The sequence below is a fragment of the Mustela lutreola genome, chromosome 18 (genome assembly GCF_030435805.1).
Source record: "Mustela lutreola isolate mMusLut2 chromosome 18, mMusLut2.pri, whole genome shotgun sequence".
Classification (NCBI taxonomy): domain Eukaryota; kingdom Metazoa; phylum Chordata; class Mammalia; order Carnivora; family Mustelidae; genus Mustela; species Mustela lutreola.
Genome location: NC_081307.1, coordinates 24,341,802 through 24,360,798, shown reverse-complemented (window position 1 = coordinate 24,360,798; position 18,997 = coordinate 24,341,802). Strand labels below are relative to the sequence as shown.

General features: G+C 47.1%; 1 protein-coding gene and 1 non-coding gene across 3 annotated transcripts in view; one reads left to right on the top strand and one right to left on the bottom strand.

Annotated features, from left to right (window-relative positions):
• The window catches only part of MFHAS1 (multifunctional ROCO family signaling regulator 1), a 98,226-nt gene that overhangs the window by 70,830 nt on the left and 8,399 nt on the right, over nucleotides 1-18,997 (top strand). For both annotated transcript variants that reach the window (XR_009349582.1, XM_059155864.1), the window contains exon 2: nucleotides 16,329-16,455. Coding sequence is in view for 1 of the 2 variants with exons in the window: in XM_059155864.1 (XP_059011847.1) it covers nucleotides 16,329-16,455 (127 nt within the window). In the remaining variant the exon portion in view is untranslated. The remainder of the gene's footprint in view (nucleotides 1-16,328; nucleotides 16,456-18,997) is intronic.
• On the bottom strand, nucleotides 6,567-6,670 carry LOC131820711 (U6 spliceosomal RNA). Its single transcript, XR_009349747.1, has one exon. It is a non-coding gene; the product is annotated as a U6 spliceosomal RNA (small nuclear RNA).

Sequence of the window (18,997 nt, the reverse complement as noted above, 5' to 3'; positions counted from 1 at the left end):
AATCAAATTTTTAATCAATGGAGCTTGATTTATATTTTCATAGCCCCTGGCATCAGGAAAGATCTTACATGGACAGACCTGTAAGCGTATTTGGGAGGGAGGTGATCCTTTGTGCACTGTTCTCCTTGCTGAACAAGGATTGCTAAGTACTTCCTTGAATGCCGTGAAATTTGCTGCCATGAAATCTAAGAACTGGGAAGCAGAGGGTGGAAATGGGCTTATCAGTGAGCGAACCTCTGTTTCCACTCTCGCCTCGTTCTTTGACCTCCTGCCACAGGGACCTCAGAGGCACCGTGAACTCCGCACAGAAGCCGCTAATCCCCCAGCCTTTCCTCCTGGCTCCTCCCGATCCATCCGGCAGCTGCTCCCTCTCACCCCAAGGCCAGGCAGGGAGCCCCTGAGACGCGGCCAGGGGCCAGCTGTGTCACCTAGACTGGACCTTCCCCTTCCTACTCACACGCTGGCTCATCTCTGCTGCCTTGTGAAGGAAGAGGGGTAGGGAAGGGTACAGAAACCAGAAGCCTCTGATTGCTGGAGGAGCTTTTCTCTGGCACTTGTGCTGTTTTTTTCTTAGGTGTGTGATCTGGGTTTGTGAGAAGCTCCCAGGGGTTTCTCCTTTTAGATCGCTCTGTTCCATGATGCATGGGGCATCACCGCTGAGTCTGAAACCGTACTTCGCCAGAGCCCCGGCTTCTCTGCCTGGCCAGCTGGCTGCACTTTGCCCCAGGGCTCCCCTGTCTCCGAGAGGCCCCCAGCACAGGAGCCAGCCCCAGCCTTGAGGGTGGGGGGTGTTGGGGGTAGAGGCTCCCTGGGGAGGACCACAGGGTGGGGACCTGGGCATGCAAATTCACCCTCCAAGGGCATGCGACACTGTTCAGGAAATGGGTGGGAGTGGTGGCAAAAAGCAACCAAACCAAAGGGCTCCATTAAGAAATGATCGTGTGACATGAGTCTGCTTATGTAAAACTGTGTGAGCGTGGGCAGGGGAGGGTCAGGGAAGAGAAAGACATTGATATCAGACGAATGAAGAAGTGGGGAACAAATACAGCCCTCGCTCTGACACTGCCGTCAGGTAGTATGCAGTCAGAGGAAAGAAAAGAACATTGCATTGTGCTAGGGTATGCCTCTGCCTGACGGAAAAGACGCCAAACAAACAAAAATCCCAGGTGTGTAGAGAGAAGCCCTCGGTATGTCTGAGCTGAGCAAGGAGAGAGGAAAGGAAGGAGACTGGATAGTTGCGAAGCGGGTAAGTAAGTAAGAAGGAAAGTGATTCTCACCTTTCTTTTATACATTTATGTTCATTACTTGTTGAAACCAGCAAGTGTTAACTTATTTATAATTGCGATAATAAATAGAGGGCGCCTGGGTGGCTCAGTCCATTAAAGCATCTGCCTTCAGCTCGGGTCATGATCCCAGGGTCCTGGGATCGAGTCCTGTGTCACACACTCTGCTCCGCGGAGAGCCTGCTTCTCCCTCTGCCCCTCTCCCTCTCCCTCTCTCTCATGTTCTCTCTGTCTCTCGAAATAAATATAAATCAGTCTTTAAAAAAAAAAAAGGAAGAAAGCTATTCTAAAGAGAAAAAAGGAAAAAGTTAAACTTATACTGGGGTAGATTATTTTAAGTTTTATCTTTATTTTTTTATTTTAAATAGTCTTTTTTCTTTTTTTCTTCCCCTCTTCTCTTTTCATTTCATTTCTTTTCTTTTCAAGTCATCTCTGTGCCTGACATGGCGCCCAAACTCACAACCCCGAGATCCTATAGAGTGCGCCCTCCTGACTGAGCCAGTCAGACTTGACTTAAGTTTTATGTGTACTTGGTCGTCTGTGTAAGTGGTAGGGACCTTTCAAAAGGCGCAAAAGGCTCTGTGGGGAGAAGAACGTCTTCTCTCTTGTCCGTGGCCATCCATTTCCCCCGCTGGAGACAGCCAGGATTCCTGGGTATCCTTGCTCAGATGCTCTGTGTTTTTACAAATATATATTTGCCTGTATAAATAGGGACAGAGGGAGGTTACCCCTTCAGCCCCTGCCAAATGGTAGCAGAATAGAAACACTGCTTTGGGGCTTCTTTTTTTTTTTTTTTTTTTTTTTTTAAGGTTAAAAATACACTCAGGGCATACTAATACATATAGGGCTATCTGGTTCTTTTTTAAATTATTATTATTGGTTACATGATATTCTGTTATCTAAGCTCTTTTCATTTAACCAGGCTTCTCTCAGTGAGCATTTAAGTTGTTTTCAGCCCTTAAAGTAGGAAACCATACTGAAGAAATACTTGGGACTCTATCCTTTGACCTTTATGGGTATCTCTGTAGAATAAATACCTTGAAATGGAATACAAAATTTCTCTCCAAAGAAGGGGTACACATTGACTCTTCCTCCAGAAATGTACAAAAGTGCTAGCTGTCCTTTAGAGGACCCGTGCTGCCTTAGAGGCAGGGTATACTATAATGGTAGCAACAGGGATCTGGGGTAAGGGGATAGGAGAGTCAGGCCTTTTCAGTTGCTCCTGTGATAGGCCCATCTCTTTCCAGAAGTTATTTTTGGATGAATCTTGGTTTCAGATGAACAAGGATATGAGGAAGAAATGAACATTTAGTGAGCTGCTACTGTGTGCCAGGTAGAGGGGGTCAGATCAGTTTAATTCTTAGGGCACTCCTGTGAGGTGTATGCTTGACATTTCTTATCCACACTTCAGACATGAGAACAGTGAGACTCAGAGAGGCTAGGTAATTTCCCCAAGGCCACACAGTGGTAAGTGGCAAATCCACTTTTCAGACTTTGTCAGTGCACTCATGCTCATGTTGTTCCTTCTCCCCTGTCTCTTAGAATAAAATTAAAAATCTCTGTAGCTCTTATGTTGCAGAAAATCTGGGGGTGCACCAGAGCAATGAGCGAGTTATAAAAGACCAATGTCACCTATGGTTGACCTCTAGACATGTGATATTGCTTGTGCCTAAGAAATCCCTTTATATGGGTCTGTGGTATGGAAGGACAAAGTTTATTGTTGGTTTATGTAGATTGTCCACAACCTACAAAGGGCTGTGTTCCAAAAATTCTTTTTCGTCTGCCGACTCTAAAGGGGAAGACACAACTCTGTAGGGACAATGTTCTAAATGCTGGTTTGGCGTCCAGGCCGAACCACAAAGCCCATATAACCTACAAAGTTATAAAAGAACATTTGTGGCCATATGTCTTGGCACTGTCAGTCCATAGTGGAGTGTGTGGCTGAGGATGTGAAAACGTAGGGATAGATACGGGCGAGAGCCCACAGTGAGGATGAAGATCGGAAAGGCCAGAGCTCCCACATCTGAGGGCTGGGCTGGGCTTCAGGGCCATGGCTGGCTGCAGTGAGGCTGGGGCTGGGACCCAGGAGACAGGGCAGTAGAAGGCTTGTTGCTTGGAATTGTTAAAAGCATCACTGCTGAGAGCAATGAGGCCAGTAATTATTTTCAAAAGTCCCAATATTCATAGGTTGGCAGCCGCCCACACTTTTTTGTCTCAAATGGCTTTATTAGACTAGTAAACCCAAATGCAAATTTGGCTTCAGTATGGGGCATACTTTCTCAGCTTAAGAAATAAAGGAGATTTTTCCCCCCATAAAAAGCAGGGCAAATTTTCTTATAGATGCTAGAGATTATTATGGTCGCTTTTTCTGGTGTACTTTCCAGTCTAAGTGGAGAGACAGTAGTGGTCTCTTGAGTTGACTTTGTGGGTCAGCCCCTGGACTACTCCTGTGCTTCAAGACTGAAAGGAGCCAGTGTCTTTACCCTTAGCCTTGTCTTCTAGAAGTTTGGAATAGCGTTGGATGAACTAAAGTGTATGTCTCACTTCGTGTGATAAATACTCTTAACCTTGTAATAGGCAGAGAGTAATTTTCTGAAGTGGAAGAGGAGAGGAGAAAGAAACCAAGCTTCCATGCCTCTAGGTGTTTACAGGTGTGTGATTCAAGGTGTGACCCCCCTGACTTACCTTGTAGGTCAGCTCTTGCATGTGTGTCCTCTAGAAGCTGCCATTGGTTATTGCCATATTATTGCTGTTCCTCAGAAGTTGACAACCATCAATTCCCTTTAACTACTTTGACCTGCTAATTCTATAGCCATTGGTGGGAGGCATCACCTACCAATTATTATTAGGTATTAGATGGTATGTTGTTTCTTTTAAAAAATATGTATTTATTTGAGAGCAAGAGAACACAAGCAGGGGGAGTGGTAGGCAGAGGGAGAGAGAGAAGCAGACTCCCAATGTGGGGCTTGATCCCAGGACCCTGGGATCATGACCTGAGCCAAAGGCAGTCACTTAACCGACTGAACCACCCAGGTGCCCCTATTTAATTTAATTGATTTATTTATTGCCCATTTTTAAAATTGGGTTGTTCATATTCTTAGTGAGTTTTGAGTTCTGTTCTTTATATAATCTAGATACAAATCCTTTATCAGATATATCCTTTGCAAATACTTTCTCCCCATCCATGACTTGTCTTGCGATTCAGTGTCTTTAGAAGCATTGGCGTTTTTAACCTCTTTAGAAAGAAACGACTTCATTCATGATGTAGAAAGTACTTCAAACCCAGTAGCCACACTTCCGCCTTCAGCTGGGACAGAGTAACAGAGGTCGTATTGACCCTCGCACCTGAGAAAAACCAAACAAAGCAGCAACATATAAAATGATGATTTTCAAGACCCTGAGCAGCGAGCAGCAGGCAGCAGAGGACCGTGAGCTTGAGAGATGGGGAACAAAGGGCGTGAGCCCCGTCTCTTCCCCAGCTTAGCGCCCTGTGCCGCAGGGCAGGGAGGGCACAGGGCCTGCTGGCAGCTCAGGGGAACCAGAGCTGTAGAATTAGCAGCACAGAGGAGAGGGGGAGAGAGGCAACTCCAGGGACCCGCGGGAACATCCCCTCGGAAAGCCCAGCATGATACGCCCATGAGAGGAAACGAGGCGACTGGGAAAGGAAGGGGCTCTAAGAACTTATTCCCGCTGGAGTCTCCCCTACCCCACATCCAGAGCACTAAATTAACTTGTGATACCTCTGCTCCCTCCTGTCTCCCCCGCTCACCCCTACTACTCTCAAACAAACCCATTTTCAGCTATAGTTCAGAAGAAGACGTTTTATGCTACACTTAGAGGTTTCCATAATGTATCTCTGAACTATGTCATCGTTTAGAAAATACTCTAAGATGTTGGCCTTAGACTCCTCCCAAATGGATTTTAACTTTGTCTTGGCTTTTTTTTTTTTTTTTTTTTTTTTTCAATTTGAAAATATGGCAGGATCAAGTAAGACAGAAAAGCAGGGTGAATTCCTGGAGCCCTACGGGTGATTGCCTCTGGCCATGGTGCTTGGAGGAGGCCGCATGTGGGGGGATGTTTGGAAACGGCCCCTGGCTGGGTGACTTGTATACCCTTCCAAAGAAGAGGCTATAGACTTGGGCCCTGAGGGCGTGACTGTGCACTGAGCAGTGTCAGATTTGGAACCACAGACCTGGGGAACTTGCGAGGCTGCCATGTATGTGCCCTCCGTCTGTGGATTCCGCCATTACTGAGGGCCTACTGTGTGCCGGGTACTGTTCTGGGAGCTTGAGATCCAATATGAGCAAGAAAAATCTCCGTAATTGTGGAGCTTACGAGCTATAACAAGAGACACACCATCAACCCTTCAATGTCAGGTGGACACAAGTCCTGTGAAGAAAAATAAATCAGGAAGTGGAATATGGAGGGACTGGGAGAGTGGGGATGCTATTTTGTACAAGAGACCTGAATGAAATATATATGGGGGACAAGGGCAGGGTGCAGATCAGAGTCAGGCCAGGGAGCTGGATGAAGGTGCTTGGGCAGGAAGTAAACAGGAGCAGATCACATGGGACCTTGGAGACCTTTGTGAGGACTTGGGCTTTGTTCCCAGTGACACAGGAGGCGTTGGAGGGTTCTGAGCAGAGTGGCATGACCCGATCTGCGTTCTAAAAGAACCCGTCTGGCTTCAGCAGGGAAGTGGACCAGGGAGGCCAGATGTGGGCTAGAAGAGCACCATGATAGTCCCGTTGATGGTGGTGTGGGCAAGGGAGCTGATCAGGTGGTCTGATGGGCTGGCTGGGATTGAGTTGGAGCAACAGGACGTGCCGATGCTGTGGGCTGTGGTGTGGGACGTTAGGGGAAGGAGGGTCAGGGCTGGCTCTGTGTTTTTTGTCCAGAGTCACTGGAAGAACACAGTGGACATTTATGGACATGGGGACGCCTTGGAAAGGAGTAACTTTGGGGAAGTAGGGCTAATGGAATCAAGAGTTTGATTTTGGACGTGTCAGTGTCCAAGTGACCGTGTTTAAGAGGTCGTCAGATCTTAGTCCCATATTCAGTGAAAAGCTCAAGACAAGATAAATGGAGGCCGAGGGAAGGCAAATTGGCCTAGTTGAGTGGCAGGTTCTACACAGACCGAGCTGCTCGGAGAACTGGCTTCTCCCTGGCGCTACCCTTTCCCCATGGGAAGCCAAGCCCATTTGGGCCATCCCATACTTCCTAATTGGCTTTAATGCTTTCATGATTATGTTCCTTCCTTTCTTTCTTTCTTTCTTTCTTTTTTTTAATATGGAACCCTTCACAAATTTGCGTGTCATCCTTGCGCAGGGGCCATGCTAATCTCTGTATTGTTCCAATTTTAGTGTATGTGCTGCCGAAGCGAGCACTGTGTTCTCTTCTTTCTATCTGTATTTAGCCTTCAGTCTGGAAGCCAGCTGTATCTACGTCAAGATGAGGTGCCATTGAAATATGAAGAATTCTTTCTTGTTCATAACTGCAACTTTGTAAGAGGTTAGAGTGGCCAAGGAGTTCTGGGTTTCCACCATTAGGGCCATTTAATACTTTTCAGATCATCACGGACGCTTGTTGTTTGCTTCTAATGGCCCCAAGTCCAGTCTGGATCTTCTGGGAATGAGACTTGGGCAGGGGTGGGGTAGGTAAAGGGACTCTCGTGTTGGGGGGAGGCAGTCCCCCCCCCCCGCCCCCGCGCACGCGCTATAGGTTCTCCTGTAGTGTTTGTTTATGCGCGTGGGAGATAACAGCCGTGTGCACAATAAGCAAGAGGGACCATCTCAGTGCTCCTCGCGGCCCTCCTTTTCTCTGGTCTCCCAGGCCCCTGCACAGCCTCCTTGGCTCCGTCCACCTCCCCCAACCCAGCCTGACATTCACTCCTTTTCCCCCCAAGAAAAATGAATTTGTGGGAATCTTGTCATCTTCGCTATGAGGAGACAAGCGAATCTATGGCTTCTGATCATCCCATCCCTTCCAGATCAGGTCGGTTTTGATAAGGCTGTTGGGCCTTTCCTGTTTCAGTTCCAGTCCTAAAAGTTCCTTCCATGTTCAGCGGACAGGAAAGCTGTGGCTGGAGAGAGAGTTCTAGTCGGAATGCTTTCGTGTTGTCCGCGATCACTTCTCTGAGCCTGGAACCGTTTCCAGTAAGAAGTAGGTGACAGGCTATCCAAATAAAGAATAGCCTTTCGAAAGCACTTCTGTCCAGCAGGGTGGGCTTTTTGGAATCCTCGCTTGCCTTTTGAGAGAGGGAAGGCCGGTTGGGTTTGGGCCCTGCTTCCCCCCCCCCCCGCCCCCCTCCCCCGCCACCGTCCCCCCTACACACTTTGATCTGTGAAGCATGTCTAATCCTTAGCCAAGTCTCTTGGAACTTTATCCAGAGCAGGAAAAAGGGAAATATTTTTCCTTTCTTGGGTGGATTTGTATTTATATAAACCCTTAGCAGTGAAAATGGAGCCAAGTGGCAGGCGTGTCGTCTGAGGAGAGGCGAGTTGAGTCTGTGGTTGGAAGAGTCAGGGGCAGTCAGGCCCTCAGCCCCGGGCCAGCTTTGATTTGGGTCAGACCCTGGCAGACCTTCTAAGGGTCAGTGAGGACATAAGTCCTTATGGGCGTTTTCTGAGGGACGTGGGGCCATCGCCGAACAGCACGCCTGAGCCAGCAGCCGACCGGCTAACTTCAGATCGCAGCTCGGGTGGGATGTGTGTGCACACGGAGGGGATTCATTCGCTTCATGTTTGTTGTTGTTTGTTGTCCTCTGTAGCTTCAGCTCTGGATGCCTCACCTTCCCACAGTGTGTCCGTGATTGATTTCCTCACATGAGTTTGTCGGCGCTTTCTGGACCAGCCCTTGGCCCTCCCTGTGGGTAGTGAGTGTTTACCCTGTGCTTGCCATGGTCCGAAAGCTTTCCTGTCAGAAGCCTGCCTCATCCAAGCTTCAGGGGGTGCCTCTGGTTCTGCCTTTTCAGGATGCAGGGTGCTTTATTTTTAGACACTCGAGAGAAATCTTGTATATAATCCAAAGATAGGGTGTCTTGTTTTCGTGTTGTTGCAATTTGTGTGTTTTCTGGGCTAATCTGGGACTGATAACAGCTCTGAGACCAGAAAGGGTAAAGAACTTTGATACAATCTTTTATTTTGCTCATGTTCATTCTTCTAGATCCAAAGGCAGAGTCTTTGGAGCTCGGGAGCCCTTGGGAGGAGGCTCCCGAGCTCCCCGCAACTTGGCTGGAGTCATTTCTCATCCGTGTAGTAAAGGCCACCAGGGCCAGGTTCGCCTGCTGTTCCAGCCCCAGGAATGTTTATCTTGTGTCTTCTGGAACCTCACTTGAGAGGGGAATCCTCATGGAGCTTCTACCTGGCTTCTCGTCCCAGTGCTGGGGTGAACACTTGGGGGAAGGAGACTGTAGGTTTGGAGACACTGAGGCTTTTCCAGCAGGTGCGGAGTCTAGGCAGAGCAGCAGCCCGGAGCAGAGGGGGTGATGGGGCTCGGATTCCACGGCCGGTGATGGAAACAGGGGCTGAAGGAAAGGCAACTGCATCGGGCCAAGCATGAGGAAGTGAGTGGTAGGAAAGAAGCGTACTGAGGATTGGATGTGTGTGAGTAAAAAAAAACAAAAAAGGAAAACAGACTTGACGACAAGGAAGTGTGAGCTTATAATGTGAAGAAAGTGACAAAATTCAGGCAGAGATTTGAAAAGAAATCATGTTAACCTTTTTTGGTTTTGTTTTTGTTTTTCTTTTCTCCTGGTTCAACTCCAGTCAGACGCTTTGGAAGGGGTGCTGTGATCTTAGGTCACAACTGTTTAGATCCAGAAGAGACCAGAGTCCTTCTCCATCAGGGAGGGTCTGAATGCAGCCCCGCTTGGCATAGCCTGCCCGAGATGCTCGTCACCTCCTCCTGTCCCTCAACAAACAAGCAAACAAAGCTTTATGTAGTTAGTAAGCAGACATTATTCTTAGGACACTCGTCTTTTGGGAATTGGGCAAACAAGGAAAAGCTGAGCGTGTTCACTCCACACGGAGCATCTTCCATAAAAGGCAGAATTAAAGGTATCAATCGTTTGTGCCCAGTGTGGGGCTCCTGCTTGGCTTGGCTTCTGTTACTCATTAGGACAATCTGAGGACTCCGCAGGTCAGAATCATTGTGTGTGTGAGTCACAGAAGTCATCAAGAGCGTGATCTCTGTTTCTCCTTCTGCCTCTGTCACCGCCACCACCACCTTGGAGGATGTTGGGCAGAAATGGAAGCAAAAGTGTTGAAGTTCACTTTGTTTAGTGCGGTCTGATGAGCAGGCCCCGAAAACCCACTGAATGTGGGATCTGACTTGCACCTTTAGTTCAAGGGCATGTCCAAGAACCCCAGTTGACCTGCTTCTGTTTGGCTCGTAGGTTGTGCTCTCTTACTGATAAGACTTTACAAATTGTCCCCGAAGCATCGAGGCACATAAGGGCATTTGCATTTTTTCTTTCTTTCCTTTTTTTTTTTTTTTTTTTTTATAAGAAATCCCGGCTTTCAGCATCAAAACTGGTCTTGAGAATTCAGCAAATGGCTGGAGACAGAGATGTCTTCACCTTGTTAAATTGCTCAGAACTCGGTAGATTTCCACATTTTGAAGAATCGCAGGGCTGTTTGGTGAAAATGGAAACACAATTTACAAGAAGCTCATCGTTTCTGATGGTGTGAGTTTCTGTGGCTGCCTTTGGAATTCATCCCTCAAGAGGGATCCCGTTATTAAGTGGTCTTATCATCCATTGACTCATTTCCAAGAGGTGCTAATTGAGCCAAAAGCAGACTCTGCTCCCAGGAAGAGTGGAGCTTCCCTGCAGTTTTGGGGAGCCTTCTCAGAGTCCCAGAACTCTCTACAAGTTCATGTAGCCAAGGGCTGAACGATGTGTCCAGGCATCGCTGCTGACTTCTGGAGACCCAGCCGGAAGATGCCCGCTGAATCTCCGGGGACCCAGCCGCTTTCCTAGCAGGCTCAGTGGGCAGCTTCTGGGGAGTTTTGAGGCTGTCCCAGCTGGCTTTCCCATGAATTCAGCAGACCATGGAGGTAGCTTTCCAAGGACTCCAGCTGGTGCCTCCCCCCCCCCCCCCCCAGCTTCTGAGTGAGCTTGACAGCTTGCTCCCCAGCCCCTAGACAGCTTCCAGAACCCAGAGGATAGGTGCCACAGCCTACCGGCTTCCGCCAGCCAACCGTGGACTCGTCTGACCTGTGGTTCCAGGGTAGATCCTACCCTGTTCTAAAAAAGATGACGGTGAGAAAGATGACTGCCAAAGATGAACACAATTCTGGACTCCGAAACAGAAGACCCAGCTCCATTTCTGCTCTTTACAAAGACTCGTTACCCTCCTTCCTGTGCGTCACTTTCTCCCCGCCCCCCCCCCAAAAAAAAGAGTTCATAATCAAAGGGCTGAGACCAAAGCTGCTTAAGAAAATGGAATTTCTTTTAAAGACTACCAAAACACACAGCCAGGTCTATTTCTATTATTTCTTTGGAGCAGCAGCCAGTCAGGAGCCACCCAGCCATGATCCTGAGGGAGGCACCGGTTGGAGGGGGTACAGGCACGGGGGACCTTCCTCTCAAATGCAGCTGAGTCTACAGATGGTTATGTTGGAACCAGCAGGTACCAGGAGATCTCTTCTGCCTTTTCTCACACTCAGAAGTGTGCACGATGTCATGTTTTTAAGCTGAACGTTTGGATGTTGAAGGTTTACTTCTCTCGTGTATATACTTTCTGGGCTTTATTTCGTCTTAAGACAAGGTTACCCCTCTCTGGCTCTCCTCTTCCATATGAAGTGACCATGGAGTTCTCTGGTCTTTGCTGTCTCTGACAACTCAGTAGGCTTGCCAAGCGGGGAACCTTCTTGCTCATGGTTTCAGACGATGCTGCCTTTGCCCTATGGAGATATGGGAAACAGGCATTCACGTATCTCATAGCCACTACTCAAGAGTTACACTTAATTACAATACAGCAGTGGACTTGGGGGCAAGGGGTGTGAATTTCAGAAAGTAGAGCTCAAGACGCTCCGAAGACTTCCAGATCATTCCTTCCTTAATAGAAACTTTATCATTGTTTGTTTTACTATCTAGACTTCTTTGGCTGTTTTGAGGGATATTCATAATTTAGATCTTTATCCCGGATCAGGAAGTGGGTTTCATTTGCACTGAAATGTGCAGGGCGTTTAATATTATGATTTGAGTCATTAGTATGATCACTTTGTAGTATTTTGAGTAATGTGCCCCACATTTGAGAATCCTGATGCTTAGTAGAAAAAGATGGAGAAGAGTTCGTTCCCCTCACCTTCTGTTGATTTTTTTTTTTTTTTTTTAAAGAATCATAATAAAACTTAGTGTTCTGTTCTTGTATGGCAGGGGTGGGAGGGGAAACAGTTGATGTGGTAGCTTTTTAATGCCAGAAATCTTGAGCCAGAGTCATTAAGAACAGTTCTTCATAACTTAGTGGCCTAATACTGCTTCAGAGAATGCAGTGTTCTGTGCGTCAGGCCAAATTTCTGCTCCTTCGATGGCTCTGTGTGCTTACTGCCCACGGACAGAAGATCTCCGACAGAAGAGAAAGCATTAGCATTTACAGCTGGCCTGGCCCTTCAGTTGTGAAACATGCTTACCATCCTGCTTTGCTACAGACTCAAACATAAAAATAAATAACCTCCAGGCCATTTCATCTTGAATGACCCGTTTCACTTGAAGCTCGTTTGTGAGTTTCATATACTCTAATCAGAGGGTACTTTTCAGTTGACACTGTCACCCAGAAAGGTCAGTCTCATAATTTTTAATGACCTCAGAGGAAGGATCCCCTCTTAATAGCGTGTCATAGTTTTTCATCATGTCCCCATTGTTGGACACTTGAGAAGGTTACCAAGTTTTCACTGTTTTATAAATACTGTGGCCATGCAATCATTGCATAATTTTTGTCAGAGAGGAAAGGGCTTGAAGCAAGATCCTGAAAATGGGAACATACCAGGTGACATGTATATCTGTCCTCACTTTACTAGCATATTTTCTATAAATGTAGCTTTTTTGTTGTTTGTTTTTTTACAACTCCTACCAACTTTGGAATTTATTTCTTATTTGCTTTTGCTAGTGATGACAGATGTGTAATAAATCTAATTTTTCTTTTTCATTTGAAGTTTTCAAATCTCTGGGGACGTGGTGTTTTGCAGGCAGATAACTTATGGTCTGATCCTTGCGTATTACTTTACTATAGAGAATCTGGTTACTGATCATATATTTGTAAATGAATTTTTTATATAGTTGGAAAAGTGAGCTTTTCAAAAAAAAAAAAATTTCATCACGATAGTAAGAGTGTCAGGAACTTACTAGATGCCAGATACAACATTTAGTACTTCTTATGTTGTCTAATTTAATTATCACGATATCCCTGCCCAGGACAGTAGTGTGTGGTGGTTAAGAGTGGAGTCAGATAGTCCTGGGTCCAAATGTTGGCCCTGCTACTGCTTCCTTGTGTATGTTGGTGAGTAGTTAACCCCTCTGAGACTCTCTCTCCTGAAGATAAAAATTGTACCTACCTTCGTAGGGCTGTATCCGAACTAAGTGACATAATGCATTTATAGCATTAGCACATAATAAATGCTCAATCAGTGTTGGCTGCAACTGTGATCATCGTTTTTCCTTCTGGGATCAATGGGTGTCATTCACCTTGATGTATATAAGCATGATGATAAGGTAGAACACATGGTCATGAGCGTTACTGGGCTTCTGAGGTGGTGTCCTCCAGTCTTTGAGGTTTTTTCTAGTCCTGCAAATCAGCGTTAGTCTGTCCTTCTCATTGCTCTTCTAACATTTCATAACTTTGCGTGGGGGTCCCTATCACAGGGACTGTAGTTCTTTGTACGGATGTTTGACTTTCTCGGATGGGGGGGGACCCTTTGTATCAGAGGTCTTGACTTAGACTCCTGTATCCCCTGCGTCTCCTCACACACTGTAAGATCTCCCTATTTAGATACTCAGTGAATCTTAATTCAGTAATTTCAGTATTTTAGGGTTTTTTGAAAAAAGTATTTTATTTATTCATTTGAGACAGAGAGCATAAGTAGGGGGAGAGACAAAGGGAGAGGGAGAAGCAGACTCCCTGCCCAGCCAGGAGCCAGATGTGGGACTCGATCCCAGGGCCCAGAGATCCTGACCTGCGCCCAAGGCATGGCACCCTTTAGTTTGAAAATCAAGTTTGTTTAAAGCAATTTGAGACTATGAGCTTCTATTTCAGTAGACAACACGAGTAATGTACCACTTTTTGTATTTGTGGTACATTTTTTGAGAAGAACAAGCTACTTGCCTTATTTTCTCAGTCTAGCAACAGCAATCTTAGCCAAATCTCCCATCCTAGGAATGCCGGCAGCATGCGGTAGCCTGTGGGAGAGCACAGACAGGCTGGAGACCCGTGCGGCCCCACTGCTCCATGTTCTGAAGCATTGCATGGATTTTTTGTATGCGTGAGCCCTCTTGGTGCCTCCAACTTTCATGCTGCCTCTGTGGCTGGCGGTGCTGCTGGGAGGAGGAGGACCCAAACAGAGCCGCTTACCTGGTTCTGTCTGATACTAGAAATCTGGGAAGGGGAGCACTAAAGCTGTTGGTTTAATAAAAATTGATAACGGATGCTTAGTACTAAGTCTACTACAGATTATTTCAGCTCTGGCAAACGGGTCTGCTCTCGGAAACCCGCAGCAGAGCCAGCAAGGGAGCCCCTGTGAGGGGGGTGGGCGCCTGAGTGAGGGGCTGGATCCTGCGCTCTTGGGCCACTGAGAGGCTGCGTGAACTTCCAAGCAGGAGTGTTTTCAGGAGAAGCTTCTGGCCTTGGCGGTAGTCTTGGGACAGAAAGTGCAAAATGAAAATATTCCTTAAGGATCCGGGGAGAACGGTCCAGGACCAGCATGTTACCAGGCCTGCGGTGTTCGGGGCACCCTCTTGTGGTCCTGGTTGCATGGCAGCTGGGTTGGGTCAAAGACGCGCTGGTCACTGTGGGACTTGGAACAAATGCGTTAAACTCAGAGAGTTTCTGACTCTCTGAGAGTTTCTGAGAACATAGCGTTCGGGCCAGACGACTTCCAACTTTGCATCCAGCTCTAACGTGCTATTACTTTGGTTCGTTTTATTGCTTTGATAGCATTTAGTGCTTGCATTCTTAACTTGCATTTTTATATTTTGGACTCTTTTCCTAGTTGGTGTCAGAGCTTAGCTCTGATATCCATGTATCCATGACATAAGCTAGTCATGCTAAATTAACTTTGCAGTAATTGGGTGTTGACAGTAGTTTGGTTAAGGAACTTCGAATTATATTCAGTTCATATCATCCAAAACCATGTAAAAATGCTCAAAGCAGGAAACGAATGCCTTATCATAAAAGTACAAATATGTCAATGCTTAGTTCATTATTTAAAAATAGTTGTTTTAAAAGTACTCTTCTAGGAGACGTGCTCTGGCAAGAAGAAGCAGTTCCCACTCTGTCTCGGAGGGTGAGGGCGAAGAGTAAGCTCCCCAGAGAGGACTTCCCAAGGTCACATCCCGAGTCTGCCTGCTTGCTAGCCCTTGACTCAGGGTACACCATATAACGTCCTGACCATTAGCTTCCTTATCTGTAAAATGAGGGTAACCCTTATAGAGACATCACACAGATGAAACGAGATGTACATTTAAAGCTCTCAGTTTGGGAAGCCTGGGTGGCTCAGTGGATTAAGTGTCTGCCTTTGGCTCAGGTCGTGATCCCAGGGTCCTGGGATCATACCCCGCATCAGGCTTCTTGCTCAGTGGGGAGCCTGCTTCTCCCTCAGCCTACCACTTCCCCTGCTTGTGCTGTCTCTCTGACAAATAAATAAATAAAATCTTAAAAAAAAAAAAAAATTAAATTAAATTTAAAAATAAATAAATAACATTTAAAGCTCAAGGTTCAAAGTTCAAGGGTCAGCACATGGCCATACTTTTATTACTGTGGGTTCTGCTGAAGGTGGGGCCTTTAGAAATAGGATATTTTGAGGCAAAGGATTTTTTTTTAATTATCCTTTGTTGGCTTAACTTGGGGATCGCTAGAATCTCAGATCCATTCTATAAGTGATGGCTGCCAAAGAATTGACGTCTTATTTTCAGTAGTATCTTTGCCTAGTTGACATACATTTTTGTGTCCTTGGTTTGGTTTATTTAACGTTCCGGTTTAAGTAGGGGGATTTAGGCAGTAACAGCTCCCATCCTCAGCTAGGAGCTGGTTATTGCATCTTCTCTGAGTGAGAGCACTGGGGTAGCCAGAAGAAGAGAGAGAGAGGGCAGGCAGCTGCCCAGTAAGTGGATGAGAGAGGAAACTAAGGAAGGGAAGTCTTAGGGATTTAATGATCTAGTCGGAGAGAGATTATATCCCAGGCATGCAGAGCCCCGGGGCTATTGTGGTGATCCATTAAGTTAATTGTCTGTTTTTACTAGACCCCTTTACTCATCACATAGTATTTAAGCTGGTGCTTTCAAATCCGCACACACACCTATGGAAGAAATCCTCTTGCCCTCTTGCCGGTGTGGAGCTGGGCTGTTTACCTTTATAGCATTTCCAGTGGGCTGCATTTCGAGACCATTTCTGCAGGTCTTTGTCAAAAGGCTGCTGCGGTCTGCCCCAGTCCCATCTGTCCCGAATGCTAATTACAGGAAGCTCCTTGGCAGACCTTGCTTGCCGGGGCTCTAGGGATCCTGGCTCCGTTCTTGGCCGTGACATCTAGATAAAGATCTCCGGCGCCAGTCTGTGAAAAAGAAGGTGAGGGAAATGGTGGCAGAGGCTGTCTTTGTTTGGAACGATGGCCCTTTTGCCACAACCACAAGACCATTCTCCATGGTGACGCAGATGAGAATTTAGGCAGCAGCGGAGTGAGAGCGGGGCCAGTTTTGTGATCCCCAGGGGCATATTTGTTCTCGGACCCTTCGCTTCCTCTGTACCTGCTTCCCCACCCCCCAGCGCTGTAACGGTGAAATGGTCCCATTCCTAAGGTACATCTCACGGATGCATTTTCTCTCTCTTCCTGCAGGGGAGCTTCTGAGTCAGCCCAGACCGGAAGGAGTGGCAGAGATCATTTGCCCTAAGAACGGCAGCGAGCGAGTGAATGTTGCCTTGGTTTACCCACCTACACCGACTGTGATCAGCCCCTGTTCTAAGTGAGTTCCAGATGTGGTACCCCCGTCCCTCACTCCCCATCCTGCCTCAGTGGTTGTGACAACAGAAAGCCAAAGTTCAAGTATGTGTTGGCAAACCCTGACCACTCCCCCCGGCAGACCTAGATCTCTAGGTGATAGAGATACTATGGCTTGCTTATTCCTAGCAAACTAGGAGGGTTTTTTGTTTGTTTGTTTTTGTTTTTTAAAGATTTTATTTATTTATTTGACAGAGAACACAAGTAGGCAGAGAGGCAGGCAGAGAGAGAGAGAGAAGCAGGCTCTGCACTGAGCAGAGAGCCCGATGCGGGGCTAGATTCCAGGACCCTGGGATCATGACCTGAGCCGAAGGCAGAGGCTTTAACCCACTGAGCCACCTCGGCGCCCCGGAGGGGTTTTTTTTTCTTGTTTGTGGGGTTTTGTTTTTGTTTTTGTTTTTTTGCTTTGCTTGATAAAAGAGTGTTTCGCAGCTTTATTGAGCTATCTGTCATTCACATACAAGACAGTTCACTCATTTAAAGCATGCAGTTAATTGACTTTTAGTATATTTGCAGGTATATGAATCCAAAAAGAGGTTATTGGGTTTTTTTTTTTTTAATGGATAGTGAGAACAGTGAGGGCTCATTAAATAAGAAAAGCCTACAGAAAATCTGTCGTAAATTATTTTTCTCTGTGGGTCTCTGATTCTCAGTCCTTAATAATCAGGGGTTGTGCAGAAGGAAGCTTCCACCTTTCCCCAGACAGACTTAAACACGGAGAACGTACACGTATGAGCTAACTCGGACACAGGGTTAGCTTAGTAATTATACATCAGACTCATCCTGGGTTCAGCTTTTATTTGTCTCTTTTTGTAGTATTAGGAAGCAAACAGGGTACTGCTAAACTGAGGTGAAATACCTTTTCACCGCAGATCTTAGAAAGTGGCAGCCACAGGCTTCTTGGAGCAGATCTCATTATCTGGGGGCCGGCAGCGACGTGATTTGTCCCGCAGAGTAGTCAGACAGCAGACTTTCCTTTTTTCTTTCTAATTGACACATAGAATTTTTTTTTTCTGCATATATATAAGCTTTTTATAGGGTGCTTCCAAAGTTTGCGTTTGAAAACAGTGACCCGTCCTCCTCATCTTGAGAAACTTGCTGTGAAGCTGCGTTCCAGAGAGCCCTGGGTGGGGTGGGCTCGTGCTTCTGCCCCGAAGTGTCCCTTTTCCTGACTCTGGTGTGTCATCTGCAGAGCGAAGGGTCAGCGGGCGCTCATTCCATCGTAGCTGTGGAAGAGGCACCCCTTTCTCTAAATGGGGTGACTCATTCGAACACCCATAATTCGTCTTTGCTGGAAAACATCACTCAGTGCCCAAGGGGGCCGCTTAGCTAAGGCTGGGTGTGCAGAACGCTGCTTCAGCGAACCTGCTGCTTACGGTCTCCTTTGTCACTAACGGGTTCCCGAGACACTGTGCCATCGCGAGGCACTTCTTAGGATTACACAGTAGCTTCATACGAACCAGAGCATCCCCTGCCCCGAACCCATCAAATGATAGCAATGGGATTGCCCCTTTCTGTCAGACACACGTGGGGAAAGGGTAAGGGCATCGCGGCTCTGACCTGGAGGGCAGTAGTTTGCACTATGCTTTGCGCTGGCGGAGATCTTCCTGAGCTCAGCCAAGTCTTGTTTTGCCATAGCCGCATGGCAATTAAAGAGGCGAGAGAGAGAGAGAGAGAGAGAGAGAGAGAGAGAGAGAGGTAGAAGTTAACACATCCATTTGCACAAAAACCGCCGCGGCACCGAGCCTGCTGATCGACGTTCTCCCCAGGGCTGCTCGCTGTTCTGCCGCAGGAAGACATTTAGGCCGGCCATAGGCTGGCCGGGAGAAAGCGCTCTCGGCCCGTCCGTCTTGCACACTTTGTTGTACCTACATGATTAAGCAGCTTGAAGGTCTTGGGTCATCAGAGCCATGTAGCCTCCAATGTCTGGAGGCTGCAGAGAATACCTATAGGGATCAAGCTACTTTTGACCTAGCTATGGGAGTAGTTTATTTCAAAATGGATTTTTTTTTTTTTAAAGTCTCATACAGTGGACGGCAGGGTTGACATGGAGTCTCAGTTCTACACAAAGGAATATCCATGGAAACCAACATACAGGCAAGCCTGGCCCTGCCCAGCAGAGGTCTGATGTACACACAGATGACAGGGCATGGAAAGTAGGAGATTGGGGGTACTGAGGAGGAAAGCTGCCACAGGAGACAGTTATCGTGGGATCACCGCTTGGGTCTGACCCCTGACAGTTAGACTTGGGGCTACCAGCAGGCAGGAGAACTTGGGAGGCTGGGCTGTTGCTGCACTGCCTTTGGAACTCCAGCCAGGTTAACTTGAGCAAGTCGTGGCAGAGAGATCTTTTACTTCTCCGTCATCCCAGAAAACGCAGGTGGATGGTGGAGAGCTGTCTTTCTGAATCAGGCCTATGGATAAGAACTTCCAGGAGGAAGGGCCAGGCGCGGGTCTGAAAAATGGTAGATCCCCCTGCTGATCACAAATATGTGCACGCTGCGCTT